The 19181-nt window shown below is 36.7% G+C and overlaps 1 protein-coding gene across 3 annotated transcripts in view; it reads right to left on the bottom strand.

The window, feature by feature from the left end:
* The window catches only part of LOC116997134 (reticulophagy regulator 1-like), a 74690-nt gene that overhangs the window by 12380 nt on the left and 43129 nt on the right, over positions 1 to 19181 (bottom strand). For 2 of the 3 annotated variants that reach the window (XM_033061409.1, XM_033061418.2), the window contains 2 exons: positions 1942 to 2068; positions 91 to 175 (listed from right to left, as the gene is read on the bottom strand). In XM_033061409.1, the coding sequence (XP_032917300.1) occupies positions 91 to 175; positions 1942 to 2068 (212 nt within the window). Of the gene's footprint in view, positions 1 to 90; positions 176 to 1941; positions 2069 to 11715; positions 11892 to 19181 lie in introns of those variants that run through there. The other variant, XM_033061427.2, reaches the window with a different exon arrangement.

Raw genomic sequence — 19181 nt, 5'->3', positions numbered from 1 at the left:
AATAAACAACTAAATACTCCCTATGCAGAGACCAAATAATGAACAGTACACACATAAAGAAATCATGACTGGAAAAGAGACCATACTTACACAAGACATAGGAGAGGACAACTCCAGGAATGTAACTTCCCAAGACAGTGAAAAATGTACATATGCTGCAGACTAGTAGGCAAAACTGGCAAAAACATTAAAATTCACCATTAACACTTTCACTTAAATGATTAGATCATTTTGCAGAAGAAAATGCTAATGAAGTCTAGAAAACAGTGTAAAATTGAAGTTTGTTTTTTAAAACTGGGAATTCCTTTTAGCACTTCTTGTGAAAATAGGCATCAAACAGTCCATTTTGGATAATTAAGATGCATCTGATGCATTCCCTCTTCTACCATAAAAACATGCTGTTTTTATTCATTTACTGTAAACAAGCTCATGTTTATTGCTAAAATTACTAGAAATTATACCCTCGTGGCATGAAAATAGATCAGACAATTTATATGCAGGAAAAAACCCAACTCACTAATTGCAATATTACAGTGCATGCTTGCTGCATGCTTACAAAAGCAAAACATCCTTCCTCCAGCTACAGCTCTCTCCCCTGTTGTGCTGCTTTGTGAAACTGTTTTCTCTCATATGCTGGCAAGCAATCTCTTGATATTTGTTGGCTGCTCTAGCACTCCTGTTAATGACAGGACTGAGCCGAATTTTCAATATAAAATTTTGAGATTTGGCCTTTGTTATGACCGAGACATAACGGTATATTTTTCACAACTGCACAGTGCTCAGCTGATCTGTTGAAAGTTTTCAGAAAGGATCCATTTGCTATTGGAGCTGAATTGCAATAAAATGGTTAATCAAAAAAATTTTGCACACAGCATTACTGCCTAATTTGCTTCTAATTATAGCAGTAAAATAATGGCATGGCTTACAGAATGAGGTCAGGGAAAAGAAAGGAAAACAGGATATCAGAATTATCTTTTCTAAACTAGTATTAGGTATCTCTTAACATGCAGTTACTGTCATGATACCACATTATCAATACTACATTTCCTTACTTCACTATAAACTTACTTCTTTTAAATATAACTTTATTGTCCAAACACACAACTGTTCTTCATATAATTTATTATTTTCTAGATAATTTTCATTCTTCTATAATTTTAATTTTTTTCATCCAGTTGCTCATCTGTATTTTCAGTCTAAACTGCTAATATTTGATTGTGGTACTACATACTTTGTATTTGTTAATTCTGAATGGCCTGTTTTTGGGAAAGATTTTCTGGCAAAATTAAGAGAGAATAAAAGAGGAGAAAAAGCCTTGTAGTCTTCTTTCAACTTGTATTTTAACATGTATTTAGCAATACAAATATAAAAATGCAATCTACTATAATCATAGTATACATTTACATTATTTATATTTCACTTTGCGAAAAAACAAACAAAAACAAACCTGCTTCACTTTTGTCTAGAACTAAATAATTATATTTTTCCAACTTGGAGGAAAAAAAAGCCTTATTCTTGCTTCCCTCTTAATGAACCAAGTTCTCCTGCTCAGTCTTTCCAATAAAAAAAGGAAAATCACCAACTATTAGTGCATAGGAGAAAAATTGCCACAATAAAGTATAAGGAACTGTCTTCATACAGCTATTCCTGAAAACTACAGTTATTTGATTAAAAAACCCCATGTTTACATTTAGGAGCATGCCTATTTACTTCTTTGCTTTTTCAAGTTTTAATTAAATTGTGGTATTTTAAATTTCCTTTAAAAAGTCCATGGAATAATTGGAGAAGTTGCAGAAGTTGTAAGGGAATGGACTGTATTGCCATAAACTTCACTGTGAACAGCTTTTTTCGCTGACTACCTACTACCTATACTTCACAGCTTGTGCACTTGCTTTTTTCCTAAATTATACAGAACTGTTAAGCTTACTGGGAAGTGCTTACCTTGCCAGGGTTTTGTTCCTTAAAGTGGGACATTTCTTGAAGAAATACAAATAGATTCATCAGTGCTTCTGAAATGCACTGATTTATTCTGAGTCTGTAGTCTTGACTGGAATCGGTGACTTTCCAGCTGAGTAAAACAAACAAAAATACCCGACTTTGTTTACAGCTCATTTGGAAGTTGAAACTGGTTGAAAACATCATGTAAAGCCTCAGCCTCTGGCAATCCAATGGCTGTTTCTATGCTAGAGACACCTGTGCTTGCTTCTTCATATTTTATATTGAGCTAATTTGATCTTTTTAACAACAACAACAACAACAAAAAATATATATATAAATAAAAAATCTGTTCAGTAGTAGCAGTGTTCAGTCCATACAAAAGAAAACTTACTGTTTATTCATTCTGGTTATAAGGAGACATTGAGGTCAAGGCACAGTTGGCATCTAAATCAAGCAACTGACCCCAAACTTATTTTAAAATATTATTTCTTCTTTTAAAAATATACCACAGTACTTTTCATTGCCACAAGATGGCCACACATATTAATACATTTCATTTTATGCATATAATCTTTGTGCTTTCTCTTTTCTATTTTTTATCTTGTTCTGCAAATTATGATGATGAAATTGCTACCCAATCCAGAAAAAAAGAAACTGCTCTTGAAGTCTTGCTGTTTACATTCATTTTCCTACTGAATTTTAGTTTTTCTGTTATATTGAAAGGACTGTTTCTAAAGCTTATCTTACGACTGTTCACTACTTTTAACAAAATTGCAACCCCTTCCCAAAAACCTGTACCAAAGAATTTTCAGAAAACCATGGGATAGCGTATGTGTCTATCACATTTGGGCCTGATCAGTTTATCCAATATTGAGCTTCAATGGTCACATCATACACCTTCGTGAAGTAAATACAGCATGTACAACAAAGCTGTTTTATGAAACAACAAATAATAATACAGACACACACAGGCCAATCAATGTCAAGTCAAACTGGTACAAAGAATGGACGAACCACCATGTGAACACTGAGAATCTGAATTCTGCACCAGCTTTACTGAGTTAATTTTCACATAATGCACTGCTGAGTACACACAGATTTGATCACCGCGAATGCAAGCCAGCCATGAGTAGCTCTGGCCATTTCGCTGAGATATATAAACCATTACACATCTCATCACTGCCTTAACAGTAAACATTTTGTCACAGATAGACTGAATTATGAGATAAATAAAAATCTGCATTGTGAAAAAATGACTGTACACAGTACACAGCCATAAGGGCACACACGGACGGTCAGATGAAACCCCCGGCTCCGATCAGCTACACACGGTCTCCGCAGCCTCGTTTTTGTGAAAAGGCACAATTTCGGTAAAAATGCTCCGCGGAGACTGCGTGCCTCCCGGCTCTCCTCGTTCGCCACAAGGTGGTGGCACCGCCGCGCGTGGACCAGCCAGGGACATGGACACAGCGGGGACACGGCGGGGACACAGCCCCACTGCCCGCGGCACCGCGACCTGCATGAAACAGCGGTCTCAGCCACGGCTTTTTCACCCCCAAACTGGTGCCCTATTCCTGACTGCATTATAGTATTTATGGTGTTGCAGTGGTGTGATTTTCTCCTACATTACAAAATAGTCAGAGTGAGGGTTTTTTCCTCCCCTTTGAGAAAAAATCCCAGTGAACTGTTTAAAAGAGCGCACCTGAAACGCATAGGATAAGAGCCCTGTGTCTTGGACTAGGTGACTTTCGCAATTTCCCTGCCATGTAAGGCACTGAATGCAGATGTTTGCCCATGACAGAGGATGCAAATAAAACCATAACTCACAGAAATCACTGCAGGAACCCAGCTGGAGAGATGAGCAATGTTACACAGAACTTTCTGTCTACATCCCACGCACAGTAGAGATTTCAATTTCCACCATCTCTGATAATTAGCAGCTTCAGAAAAGTATTATACAAGAGTCTTGGCCTATGGGAACTGCCATTTTTATGGATAGGCTACTTCCCTAAAGAAACACTGCTTCCAGCTTATGTAAACTATTTTACAGCATTACTAGTAAGTATTTTAAGAGCTGCCCATTTATTCCAGTACTGAAAACTACTATTATGACAGTACTCTGAATAAAAAAATCCTTTTACAGACTTTTACTCCTACCCTTTATTTTAAATTGTTGACAATCAAAGTAGAACGTTATGGAAGCACAAAGCAAAAATGAACAGGCCTGATGCCTGCTATCAAATTAGAGCTTTGAAATACCTAGTATAACTGTAGATACTCACTTTAATAATTTTAAGCTAATAGCAAAAACAGAGGGGGGGAAAACAAAAGCATAAAATACAATAAAAATGCAAATTATTTTCACATATGCTAACCACTAATAAAAAGACAATATAGATAAAAGAGAAGGAGCTATAACAAGGTACAATGGGAGAACTAGTAACAATTTTAAAAAACGCAAATTATGAAGAAAAAGTGCATACTTGCAGAGAAAGTTCTCTGCAGTTGCTTTGCTTGGTGACAGTGATGCTTTCTTTAGCCAAGTTGTTGAAAGCATGAGCTGCAGTGCAGATAAAATATATTGCTATATGCTTTGGCCCTGTGGTCCACATATGGTGCATGGACAAGAAGACAAGCAAGAGGAGTGGATGGTACAGGTGAAACTTGCTTCTATACTTTGCAAACCCACTACTGAGCTCCACAAAAGAGTACTTGGCAGTTGCTTCTAGGTCACAAGAAATCATAAGACACCTTTGTTGGTTCCACAATAGTTACAGTTTTCTATTTTACAAGGAACACGAGGGACTATTTTGAAGCCTTATTCTGATCTAACGCAATTAGAGGTGTAAGAAAGTCAGCTTGCTGATCTTCAGCGTGACCACCAGATGCACATTCTACCTCTTCTTGTTCACACCTCCCAACAACTACCAGCCTTGAAGATACCTATCTTTCCTGCCTTTTTGCCCTGAGACAACTTAAATAGCAGGGTTACCCACGGTCCAGAGTGTTGGAACAAGGGGGAAGCAACAGATCCTGGTGAAGGGGGAGTGAGAAAGAAAGGAGGCACATCATATAGTTGTAAGTACAACATATAATGTATGTACACAAAGAGAGAGACATTATGTCATGGCCCTGTAAAAACAGAGATAACTGTTAGGCCTGTATTGGATCAAAAGGAAACAGACACACAATGATGCATACTCCAGAGAAATTAATTTTCCAGTGGTCACATTTAAAGACAAAAAGGGAAAAAGAAGACATGTGAGTGATGTAGATGATGAATGTGGAGTGCCTGACTATGACATAAGTCAACCAAGAACATAAATCTATTTCAGCATAATATTAGTGGAGTTAATTGAGGTACTCACAGTACCTTAATACATTACTTAAATGTGAACTCTGTACTTCTGCCAAACAGCTTTGGGGACTGCTGTCTGAGTTCTCCTTTGGGGATAAGCAGCCAACTCTGAATGTTTTCAAAGGCCTTTGTGGATCATTTAGAAAGAAGAAAATTTTATGCTCCCATCACTTATGCTTAGTTTGATACACACTTTCATCCTAAAACTACCATCAATAAGCTTGAGGGTGTTCAGAAAAAATAAATTACTCACATCCTTCTGACTGCGTATTGCATCATTTCAATAACTAAGCAAATATATAAACTGTTGCCTAGTAATTGTAAAAAAAACCTACCCAAAACACTCTGCCAACCAGACGCTTCCACTGATCACAGTCACAAACCCTGGCCAGAAGACCCAGTGGCATTACATTCGCTAAAAATGACTGATGTGTCATGCTCCCATTTCGTAGCTAGACATCTGTTCAAGCAAAGCCCCATCACATTTCTCTCAGAAAGGTCAGCAGATCTCATGTTACTGGTTTAAAGATCTCTTCGTGATGTGCTGGATTTTCTTAAATTATGCATACACAGTTTTCTGTGTATCTTCATGCAGATACGCTACTGAGAACTGCAGCAGTGACAAGAGAACACCATGATGTGGTGGATCGGAAGGACTGCACCCACATAAACATAGAGTTAGCAATTATAGAGCTTCTGAACCCTTTTGATTTCCCAGCTGTAACCACATACATTTGAAGCCTGTGCACTCTGTAATTTTCAGGGTAACTTAGAATGTCAACTTAGAGTCAAGGTGGAAGAATCGAAAGATACATTCCCAAAGATATGTAAATCAAACTATAGCTAATATGACTATTTGGTAGTTTTTATAAAGAAAATATATGGAACTTATAGAATGGTGCAACTGTAAGGGATCTGGATATCAAAGGACAAGCAGGCAACCAGGAGTTTATCATGAAACTTCATCAAATGAAATCCAGAGTGTAAACGGTTAGCAAACCCCAGTCAAGCAGGTCTACCTTTTCAGAGCTTTCACAGGCTTCTGCTGTAAGAAAGAAGTCACCACAATGCATAAGAGAATTATTATAATGATACAGTTTTTCTCTGAAGCAAAAATTTTGTACCTGAAGACCTACAAAAAAAGTAGGTTTTGAAATTTTTCTTCTAAATTATTAAGGTACAGAGATAAGGGATTTAAAATAGCATTTAGACTAAAAAATTTTGTGTAATTTTTTTTAAACATAGAAATATCAGAAGTACATATACTGAAAATGAAAATAATCAACTCTTTATCTTTCCAAAATATAAAATAGTGTTAAAAGGAAATTTTGCAGCTAAGTATATTAAAGTACCAATGGGAAAACCTCTAAAAGCTACTATTGAACTGTGATGGAACACAATGCACTATTGATTAGCCTTATAGACACACAGTGTAGCACATTTGTGAATGTTATGTGCACTATGTGGAAAGACAGAATGCTCAGCGGTACTAAACTCAGAGCACAGCATCCCAATGACCTATGTGGCTAATTTTAAAGGTGACTATGAAGAACTGGGCTCCATCCTGTGCCACTTTTGGATGCTATGCAATCGTTAAGTATACTAAAATAATTGTAATTGTGTCATGTGGCCATTACCAAGTCACCAAGGCCTGCAATTTAAATGAATCACTGGGATACCACGGAAAATTGTCCTAGCACCTTGCACATTGTGGAAAGACTTCTACAAAAGAAAAAGCAAAAACAGGAAGCATCTACAAATATACTCCATTCTTAGACTTCAGGGATAATTTTCATCTACAACCTTTTTGCTCCAAATATTTCAAAGCTTTTCTAACAGAAATCTCTTCAACTTGCATATCCGTATGCACCCTATTTCCCATTGCTAACCCACAGGTGCTGCACAGATTTAGGCTCACTAACATGTAGTACTGTGGCTAACATTGTTTAACTGATCACATTTGACCAACCCTTCAGAGTTGAGGCTTTGGCACCCTTGGAATCTCTAAGATATAGAGACAGATCTTGTTTTTAAATGGAAGCTAGAGAATGTAGTTATCAGTCTTAAAGAGTAGCTAACATTTCCCAATCCAAAAAATCCCCTCTAATTATTATACCTCCAGTAGTTCGAACACATTGTTTAAAAGAACTAAATGAAGTATTGATACTGTGTAACATTGCTTCTCAAACTCTTAAAAGTATTTTCTTCCCAGGCTCGTCTATTACTATCTGACACTTCAATTTTGTGTTTTTTATTCAGAGTGGATTGGTCCAGTTTGCTGTTCCTGTTTTGGTTTTTTTTTCAAAGGAAGGTGTGGAATAAAAAGCTGAAAAAATATCCTATTTCACAGCTTTCCCCCTTTCCTCTCCTGAACAAGATGATTTTTTTGTAGCATTACTGTACAAGAAATATGTTTAAATCATCAGCATTTAATGAGGTTGGATGTGCCTTTCTCAATGGACTGCATTGCAGACTGGTGGGGCCATGTGACAGATAAGCAATCTTTCATCCCTGGCTCTATATACTCCTTGCATAGAATGTTAAACTAAAGCTATAATTATATTTTCTTCTCTTCAAATCACACGGGAACATTTTACCACTGGTGTCCTGCTAAACAATACCAAGCCAATAAATTAAGGTAGTTTTTGCTTGTATTACTAGCCAAGAACAAAATTTTCTGAAAATGAAGGCAACCTCACTCTTATAAAAATACATTGAAGTGTTCTGCAAAGAGATAGGGCAATTCATCTTGTCCAACAAATAGCTTAAATGAAAAAAATGACCCATTATAGCAAGATTTTATTTTGGAGGGCATGTGTTGATCTCTTCTATTCAGGTATAATACATCAGTCATCTTACTAAGTCTTAATAAGGAGCTGCATTGTATTTCTTCAGCTGACCAAACACGATCTGGTTAATTCCACTCTTTTTTGAATGTGATTCCAGTATACAAGTTCCTCAATACAGCAGACAGTATTAAATGTCACTTTTTGCTGAATGTCCTGCTAAGACAAACAAAATGTACTCCAGCTAAATTGGGATATTTCATTGTTGAGCTCCTCTGGGCAGACCCTGGTGAGCAGACTGGTAGGTCAGCTCTCACAGGAAACCCTTCCTGTGACCTGTACTACTCCCTCCCAGCTCCCCTGAGGAGAACAGCAGCTACTACTGCAGTTTGAAGTCATTCAAAGCATCATCTGACAGCCAAGTGCCATTAGTCCAAATTCATGACCTAGTCATTAAGATTTTTTAAAACGTCTCTTTGCACAAAAACTGAGTGTTTCAGTGCCATGTAAATACTATTATTGACTTGCTTTCTTTTTAGTAAAGACTGTAATGCTAGTTACTATGTGCTGTTGTCCTTTTACCAAGATGATCCAAGAGCTGGGATCTTTCAGGTCAGGTTCCCATTTGTAACTGCTGCAAACACAAAAGAGATGCTTTTGTTCAGAAAAGCAAGGAAAGTCCTTACTAAGCAACAAGACCATAAAGTTCCATTTGCAGAACTTTAAACAGATCTATCCAGTTGTGGGAAACAATTATTTTGGAATTATTTTTCTCTTGCAGACAACTCTTTTAGTGCTTTTCCACAAAATCAATTAATTTTCCTCCTTCACAGCCTCCACATTCTTCAGCTGGGATATTCCTAGCTCAAGGCCTTTCAAAGTCAAACAGCTAGGAAAGATGAGATTAGTATTCCCTGAAGAGTAGAACAGCTGCACAAAAGGAAAAAAAAAAAAAAAAAAGGAAAACTGTATTTTCAAGTGCCAAGGATATTTTTAATTATTTTCTGTGTTACCAAACAAGATGACAGTAACTTTTTCTGTGTACAGCTTCATTTTGACTCTTTTCCATGGGTTTTAATGTATTTTGTACAAGTAGGTTATCACTTACTACTCTGATGGATTACTGAGTGTTCCTAAAGCCTTACGTTTCCACCACTTCAGGACCGATATTCACAGTGTCTTTTATACATTCTTGACTATCATTAGATTCCTCACAAAGTGTCAATTAAAAAAAAAATTATACTGTCTTACACCAAAACTGTAGTGGACACATTGGTAAAGAACTGTTGAGGGAAAATATCTCCTTATGCTAAACTGTTTTCAATCCTCTACCTGTGGCCATGTATTTCCTCACTGTTCTTCATTTGTTACAACCCATGACCATGTGCCAAAACAGAACAGAAGATATGAGTGGGCACCTGCTCTTCACAACCCTTTGCTTTTTGGCTAGCCTTACTAAGAAGTGTTTGTACATCTGTTCCTTTGCTTATTTTTCATTTTAATTTGCAGTATGACTAACAGAGTATTGACCAATGCCACATATTTAACTATGATGTAACAATGTTCATGAAATACACTTGTGACACAGTATTGCATACTTTCTGAAGCAGGACATGAACTTGAGAGGAGAGAGGATGTAGGAAGAATTTGCATCTGAGAAGGCCCTACAAGGAGGGTAGTGCACTGAAAACAGTCAGGGATCAAAGCTCATTCTGCACCTTCCACAAAAATAGTACTGCTCTCCTTTTTTAAATGCATACAAGCTGAAGCTTTGATTCAGTGTACCCTTAAAATTACACCATTATCTGTACATTTACATTACAATTTCTTTCTTTGCAATTCTAAGATTAATTGCTCCTGTACAGCTCCCATAGCTCCTCCTTCTATTCCCTCTTGTTTAACTTGGACTGAAATATTCTGACCTCCACCAAACCTCATTAGCACTTCTCCAGTTATACCCTATTTGTAATGACCAAGACAAAAAGGCAAATTAATTTCAGAAAAGGAAATTGGAACCTTTTGATTAAACTACTTTCTCAAACCTTTTTGCTCAATAGCAAAGACACAAAAGGATGAGGGATGAGCATCAGGGTCAGTTAATTTAATGGTAGCTTCAAAAATGATAAATGGGAAAAGCAGGCTCTGTTATGTTTTTCCAGGTTACTGCTTTAGAAAAGCTCATCTTTTTTCTTCCAAAACAAAAACTCCCAACTTTCATAGAAAAAGAGGTCTTACAGTCTTAGGCCTTCTGTTTAGCTGCCAAAGCTTGCTGCAAGCCTTTATAGAGAAAGAATTGTGAACAAAATAAGATATTATTACAAAGCTGAAAGCTTTTTTTAAGGGGTCACACTTATTTCCATTTTTCTTTACTGAAAAATAAACAAATGAAACAGTGGAGATCTCACCAAACATTTTTGAAGAAGAACAGCAATTAACACTTTGGTGATTATCAGTAATGAGTCAACATTTCCTTAAGAGAAGAAAAAAATGCCACCTGCAACTACAATTTGTAATCTATGTCACATATATGTAGGGCATAACCCAGATATCCCTGCAAACGGAAATGTGTAGGTGACCCCACCCCTGCAGAGACCCAATTGCCCCTGGGGATCCATTCACTCATGCTCATCCAGTTAGGGGGCTGTCCTTGAATGTGCTGCTCTACAATAGACAACCAGAACCATCTCCTGTATTTCATCTCACAACACACTGACAAACATGCTGCTAAAGCATCCACATAAATGTTCAGATTTAAATTTAAATAGAAGAAATCAAACCCAAAGCCATAATGAAATGCCCAATTCTGATCCCTGTAGTTGCTTAGTTTCTTAGATTTGCCTCTGTATGCTGACATTTTGTTCACTAACTTCTAAAAAAAAAGCATCTACTTCTACATACATGACAAATACTCTTTTTACAACATCAAATATTTAATTAACACCATTTTAGAGCCAACATTTTGATTAGCATCAAGACTAGGGAAAAACTGTGTGGACTTTACGAAATCTAGACTGTCATAGCCAGACATCAATAACATCTACTTTTCAAATACCTTTTTAAAAAACTATTTGAATAAATTTAATTAGGGCATTTATTTCATAGGAATGTGCTGGATCACATTTGAGAAAACAGTATTTTTTAAATTGTTATCAATTTTTGGATCCAATTACTTTGTTTTTGTCCTGAATGTTGGTTTTATCAGCTAATTAAAACAAAAGATGAACTTCAGAAAGACAGGCATACCTCAAAGGGACACAGTGTCCTATCTCACAGAAATGAGTTAGTGTTCTGTCAGTAGCATGGCTCCAGCTAAACTATTTCCATGCCTGACATATTGAGGCTTTGAAGGAAAAAGTGACCAGGTAGAAACCACACAGTAATTTTTCCCTTCAGCTTCAGTTTAAGAAGCACCTCAGAGCTGTTCCATTTACATTGTCTATCAGACATTAAGACTCACACTTCCCTCCTGAGAAGGTTAGCATTAGAGGCAAAGCCCTCAAGAAGCAGAAGATTGGTTACAACGCAGAGAAAACTGATCTCAGCCTGAGCACTCAGGAGCACACACAGATTAATTACATGAAGCTTAGTCCTTGCTGCGCTGCATGGGAGGGCCAGACAAGCAAAGTACAGTACCTGTCATCCTGTCCCAGATCCTCACTGTCTGGCATTTCAGATGTAAAAGGGAATTCTCAGTCTCTCTCTACCAATCTAGATAATCCAGGCAACGATCTTCTAGTCTGTTTTGTGTTTTAGGAGCCACCAGCCAGGCACCTGTGCTGCTTGCTCCAGGAAGAATGCTCCTTGCTCAGAGGGCAGATGTTTACAAGACATCCTAAGTGCTGCTGGTCTTGAATGAAGTTCAGAGCGGTCGGCTTTGATTGGCCGTGGCTATAAATAAACAAGTCGTGACTCACCTCACACACTATGACAGGGTGTTTAGTAGCAAGCACAGTCAAAAGCCAAACAGTTTGTTTTCCTCCTGGTCATGTGAGGGAGAATCACCACCCATTTAGTACTTTTATTTTTCTACTTCTACTAGAAATCTTCCTCAATGTGTCCCATTTTTCTCAGCTGTAAGCAGCAACCCAAATGAGAAGCTAAATCACTCAAACTTTAACAAAGTGAAAGGCTTGAAAATATGAGAGTAAAGAGTTTCCTCTTAAAACTATTAACTATAAAAAATCCTTTTTTCCCTCCCTGAAAATTGTCAGCTGTCACAAGCTGTCAGAAAAGCCAAATTATTCTCCAATTACTAAATTCACAGATAAAAAAAATCCACAAAAACTTAGTAATTCTTTTAAATAAGCAATAGGAAGACAAGTTTTCAATAATGATTAAATGCATTGCTTTTAAGTTCTGATTCCAAGCTCATCTGCCACAAGTAATCTTAGATAGGAATACCAGAGCACTGTGCTGATGGAGTCCTCCAAAACTAAAGTATGCTGGTGGGAGGAAGCTTTCTGACAAAATATTTTGGTTGCTTCTGTGAAGGTGAATTGAATATGGGTTTCCTCCTATGGCTTTTCCTCCTATTGCTGCATGCATGACAAGGATTCTGTCACTCCAGCTACACCCGCTATGTCTCTATTAATTTTCAACACCCCTGCAACCTTATCTGTGCTGGTGAAGCTTTGTTACACAGTCCAGGACTCCAAGGATCCCGTACGTCTGTCATTCAGCACATGACTCAGCACTGCTCCTTCACAGTTCCTTCCTCCATTGAACAGTTTGACCTGTTAATATATTTTCAAATCCACATTGCATCCAGAGATCTTCATGCAAGAAATTTCTTTTTCTATGAAGGAACCTAGCAAGATTTACACTTGCCTGTCCTGCATGAGACAGTAAGAATTGTCCTGGGGATACCACATATTAAAGATAAATTTTTAAAAAAATAAGTAAAGCTAGAAAAAAGGTATGCCATGTATCTTTGATTTGCTAAGCTATATATGGTGCACTGTGAGTAATACATAATTTCTGGAAAGCTGCTTAACTTTTAGAGTAATGAAAGATTCTAACCTTTCTTCTTTTTTTGATATAAATTTCTTCAAAAGGACTAGTAAGATCTAGAAAAATGGGAGTAAAGTCCTCTGACAAATTATGCAATGCAATATATAAATAAGCATTAATAAATGTCCTGCCTACAACTGAGAGTCTCCATGGTCACCGATACCTGTATATTCCAATGTAATAATTTTTTCTTTTTCTTTTTTCTTCTCTTACTTCTGATAGTTATAGATGAAGTAATTAAGAGGTGGATTTCTTCAAGTTTACCCTGAAACAACAGACCTGCTAAATTAAAAAATCTTAATTAATGAAACAATTCTTTGTAACAGTTTCATCTTCAGATCAAAGTTGTGATGTCTTCTAATTAGGAAATGAAGCGAAAGAAATAATTGAAATTTGCAAACACGTAGGAGCATAATTCAAAATTTAAATGCCGCATCAAAAATGAAAGCAAACAAAACTGAACCCCTTATGCAACTTGGTCTGCTTTACTTTCCATGCACTCCACTATACTCTTACACAACCACATACATTTACTATGTCAAATGCCCTTTTACAAAAATTTCATTTTAATGCATTTGATGATCACACTCAGAAGCTGAAAAGCTTTCAGTATCATGTCTATCTCTGTATTTCAGCCTTGGAAATTGATGTACTCCAAAGCCTGCAAGTGAAGCTTTGGACTGTTAATTTCTTGGTCACACTCTGTACACAGAGATTATTGCTACAGCAGAAAAACTGCTAACTTTTACAATTCCTTACAACTCTTCCAAGCCCTCACTCAGTCAGGGAGGACAATATCACCTTATTTACTTATTCATAAGGAAGACCTGGAAAGATTAGGTTCAAAACTGTCTACTAAATGAGTACCTATCTAAAATGTCAAGGACCTGTTAGCTTGGAATTAGAGCATTTATAGAACACTTCAACATTCAAAGGCTAGTTTCTACTTGTATCACTGCTCATCAGTTTTGAAAATCATACTTGAGAACAGCATGAGTGCGTAATTAGTGGAACTGCAATCACACTGAAGTGTTTTGCTTGGTATCACAATGAAGACAATCAAGAAAAATAATTCTTTTTTTGATCATTCCAAATTCTTCTGCACCCAAGGGAATTAGAATTTGTATTGGCCCATCTGGAGGCTTCCTGCAGATCAGGTTCCAGATTATTTCACAGTGGCATGAGATGGAATGACCTCACCAAGAACACTTGGGTGGAACAGCAGCAGGTGAACAGAAGTACTGTACTGAATCAGGCCAAAGGACTTTGGCATCTTCTACTGTGTCCAAAAGGATCAGCCAAAGAAAAAATACATTGCTGCCTTCTACATATAGTCTCACAGTCTACAGCTTGTGGAGATTTGAGCCAGCTGTGGTGCTTATTTTTTAGCTCTGAGTGGATTTCCATCCTATGATAACACCTGTAACATCTTGTGGCAAGGGCATCTGCAGCTTAACTGCATACTGTTTGGAAACAAATAAACAGCCAGCCCTCACCCAATATTGTTTGCCTGGTCTAGCCACTTCAGCTGGTTTTGAAGAAGTCTTACACTGGAACAAGAAGATGGCTGTTAACTCTCTTTATCTTTTCACAGCAATTTGTTGTATTTATAGATCATCATAGTTGGGGTTTTTTGTTGATGGGATTGCAAAATTGAAAGACAAAGCTCTTTAGAAAAGAGTTTACCATTTTTTATCATTGCTAAAAATCAGTTTTAAACTTTTCCAATATGGAAAACTCAAATTGACTAGAAATGACAGAATGAGGAAGGAAAGTCTTTTCCTACTCATGTTATTTTTCAAGAAGATTCTTATTTCCTTGCTTAGCTGCAGCTAAGCACTGCATTAACTGCACTGGACTCTTCATCCTAACTTCCTTCTTGCCACCTTTGAGGCCTCAACTCACATGACTGTGCTTCTCTGAGCAACTTCTTTGTCTGAGTTGCTACATTCTAGCCTTGCTGTGTCTCTCTCACTTCTTGCAGTGTTTTCTGAAATTTTCCTCTCTCTTTGGCTCTGCTCTTTTTGTTCTTCAACAAAAAGAACAACCCCTTCCACCCCTTCCACTTTAGAGTGAACTCCTCCCCCTGTGCTACTGCTTCTGAAAGGAAGCCCTTGGTTTTGTAACCAAGAGGAAAAAAATTATATCTACAATGCCCTCCTTTTGGTCAGTGCATTCACCTGTTTCACGCATGTAAGCTCTTGCATGCCCTCAAACATCCTCACTATTCTTTTGTGAATTCTTCCTGTGTTTACCATAACCAATTTGAGGTAGGATAGACCAGAAATGTAATTATTCCCAGTGAGAGCATACTATTATTTACACATTTTGAACTCTTTTCTAAGTTGTTCCTCATGCCCTGTTGGCTGTCATTACCACATTTTTACACAGAGGTTTCCAGAGTACCTGATCTTCTTTATGTTATTTAGATAACTTTAAGAATAAATTTTTCTTGCTTGTGCTTCTCTCCATTATCCTGTTTTCAACTAAGCTAACCTCTTCTAGACCTTTCTGAAGACTTCCTTGAGAGCTGGTGAGTAAGAGCTCTTCCCTGTCAGGTATGAAGACACCCCAGAAGATGTGCTGGCATGCAGATCTGATTGACACATTGCCTGGCATATTGCTTGATCAGGGAATCTTACCAGTTCTGCTCTTGCTGAATACAGACTTGGACTGAACATGTATCATAATAATCAGGTAAATGGCCTTTTCCCCAAAGAGTATGGACATGTATACAAAATTTTTCTTTTACAAGCAGGCACCAAAGACTGCAGAAGTCTTCAGCAAAAGAAGGGAAATAAAAGCAATGTTCTTCCCAGAGACAAGGAAACACCCTCATTGGAAAGCTAAAATGATTGGAAATAGTGTCACATACACTGTTTTACACACTCAGATAGATACTGACAATGCTCAAGGGTTTTAAGAGGTAGGTGGTATGTCCAACCCAGACTGCAAGCTTTCAAAGAGTAATTAATCAGCCTGTTTTATACTTTAGTTGGACAACCAGCTCTAGAACTACTCACAACCACTGCTGCCTTTTAGGTGACTCTCCTCATCTAAAAGGAAACACAGTGCTTTCAATGTATAACCCTATTCTAATTACTCAGTTATGAATGAGTCTCACTTCCAATAATGTGAATGAAAAAATAATGAACTCCCTACTGTACACTTAAAGACACCCAAAAACCCTCAACTGGTTTTATTAAAAAAAAAAAAAATTGTCAAAATGGTCAAATTAAAAAAAAATTACATGTGTATATGTGTATGTGTTTATGTATATGTATATGTATATGTATATGTATATGTACATGTATAAAATATCCCACTCCCAAAAGAACATCTAATTCAGTTTGCATTTCCAGAACGAAAGTATTATACTTTAGTTAGATGGTTTGTACTGATATTATCTTCAGCAAAAGCATGGGTTTAAAAATTACCATCATGTTTAGGATAAAAATTAACGTGAAAGGACTTTTAATGCTGTTGAAAAAAATCATATTATTAACTTACATGAAGTCCCCCATAATGGACTATTTCCTCTCTTTTTCAATATGGGAAACTGAATTAAATGATCACATTTTTGTGTATGTGCAGGCACGTGTGCATTTATATATTTATAAGCACATACATATGAAAGCATATGTTTTACCATATTTCATCAATTTGAAAGGCATGCCCAATTTTCTTGTATTTTCAACCAAAATCTGCTAGACGTTTCCTGCCCCAATTCTTTCTATGTAAAGCTGACTTCAAACTGCAAATACTTATTACGTCTACTTAACTTTGCGGTCTCACTGTGAGATGTACAAAGGAGGTTGGTTTTAAAAGAGAGGAAATCTTTCATACAAGCGTGAATGAAAAATCCTCAAACTGGACCTGGTGAACATGGCTCAGTTCTTTGCTGGGCTATTATACCAAGTGTAACTACAGCAGTAAGCAGTGTGCTAAAAAGGATGAAGACATCTATTACAAACAAAACATAGTCTGGTATTTAGCGGTACCTGGTTCAGGATTGGAAAAAAATGAAAAAAATGAAATCTTTCAACAGTCGAAGACCAATAAAAGCAAAGGAAAGAAGTGCTCAAGAAAATTTTTCTTTCTTCATGGAATTCTGCATATTATGCAGGATTCTTATTTGTACCTGGATGAAATAATTAATTGTTAAACATTTTTAAGATCACAAGCTGCATTGTCAGAAAAGAACACCCCAAACAAACAGCATTCCATTTGACAAAAAAAAAGTAGTGTGACATTCAAAAAGCTAAACAAGATACCACATGCAAGAAATATTCACTGGGCAGAACAAAGCACATGAATATGTATTTTTAGAGAATCATTAAAAATTGAGCATGAAAGCAAATTGACTATCAACAGACACCAAAACCTGACTTGTATCAGCAACAATGAATTGTCACTATGAGGTTTTAATGTTTCTCACAAAGAATGCATAAAAATGCTCCCTGGGGCATGACAGTATTTCCAAGTTTCAAACACAAGCAGAAAGAGGAGTTAAAGGAAGTAAGAGACACTTCAACGGTAGTTTTAAAAGCAGATTATTACATTTTAGTCACATGAAGATAGCAAATCTTGCTCTTTACAAATATGACAGATCATGCTGGATTTGTGTAACAAACAAAGGATCTGGAGACAGAAAGGTAGATCTTACCACTAAGGGTGAAAATCTCAATTGCTCTGTGACTTTTTGGCCATGGAATCTTGTTAAACAGCTATAAAAGAAACAAATATTTGGAGGCAAAAAAAAAAAGACTAAACAAAAACCCCAAACCCACCTAGCAATGATGTCAACCATTTCTAAAGATAACTGAATATTTTCTCAAAATTTTCAAGAAACCTTTTACATATTGTTTCAAGAAATTATTTTATTTATTTTTCTACATTTCTACCAAGGTGCTAGTTCATCTCATGATCTGTAATTCAGTCAAGTCACATTAAAATGCAATTTTTTCCCCTAGGCATACATGCTACTCAAGGTTTCAAGAGAAACCTGTCTCTTGGTTTGTAGCACTCTGAATCTGTTTCTTCTCAGCAGATGTTTTCTTTTCCTACTAACAAAAAGATGAACTATATGAAAAGCAGACAATATAGCAAGATACTCAGACCACATACTGAGAGCATCTATGTCTAAAAGATGTTGCTGGTATGCTCACAGTTTGCTTAGATGACCCACCATTACTTCAATGCTGCAATCATACTACGAACATGAGGATAGGAGCCAGTTTTCCACCTAATCATATAATTTCTTTGGTGTGGCATAAGAAAAATCTCTCCAGAGAGGGATTAGTGCAATTGCAAGCCATAACTAGATTCAAGTCCAGGTCATCAGTTCTGAATTAGACCTTAGAAGCTTAAGGATGAATAACTGCAGGACTTCAAGTACCTTATAATGTAAACACAGCACACAATTATGTATCATTCATAATTTTCACTGACACCCTACTGACAACCCTGCTCTTCTGTCCCAGCACAAAGAGCCAAAGTTTTGATTAATATTCCGAATTTCTAGCCAAATGTTTTCATAGTAGGTATGATTAATTTTGATTCCTTAAGATCCATAGCCTTTTTCAATGCCTGTATAGTGGAAGTGAGACAGATGACTACATGACTGCAAATTTATTGACTTACTATCTATTGTTTGCTTACTATGTGACAAGAGATGAACTCTCCAGTGTTCACGTCTCATAGTAAAATTACAATCATATTCTTTCCCTTTAAAAAGAGCTTTTTTTGATTAGAATTGTCTTTCTTCAGTCTCAGTGTGGTAGTTTATAAAACTGTGCAGCTGCAGCAAAAGAAAAGATAACTAAATTGTCACTAACATGATGCAGTTTGAGGGGCATATTTTCACATGATGGTAATCTGTATGTTAGATCTGTATGCTACTTTCCAACTCCAACACTTGTAACAGCAACTTAGCAATTCTGATATACTATAAGAAAAACAGTAACATGTACATTTATATAAGCAAAGTTTAAAGTATCTACAAATTAAAATCAGGGAGAAAGTGTCAGCATGCATACCACTTTAGAAGGCACATATTTGTGTACGCTGATCAACCAGTTGGTTTAAAA

This window comes from Catharus ustulatus, chromosome 1 (genome assembly GCF_009819885.2).
Source record: "Catharus ustulatus isolate bCatUst1 chromosome 1, bCatUst1.pri.v2, whole genome shotgun sequence".
Taxonomy (NCBI): domain Eukaryota; kingdom Metazoa; phylum Chordata; class Aves; order Passeriformes; family Turdidae; genus Catharus; species Catharus ustulatus.
Note: the sequence above shows the minus strand (reverse complement) of the source record. Positions and strands in the feature narration are given on the sequence as shown.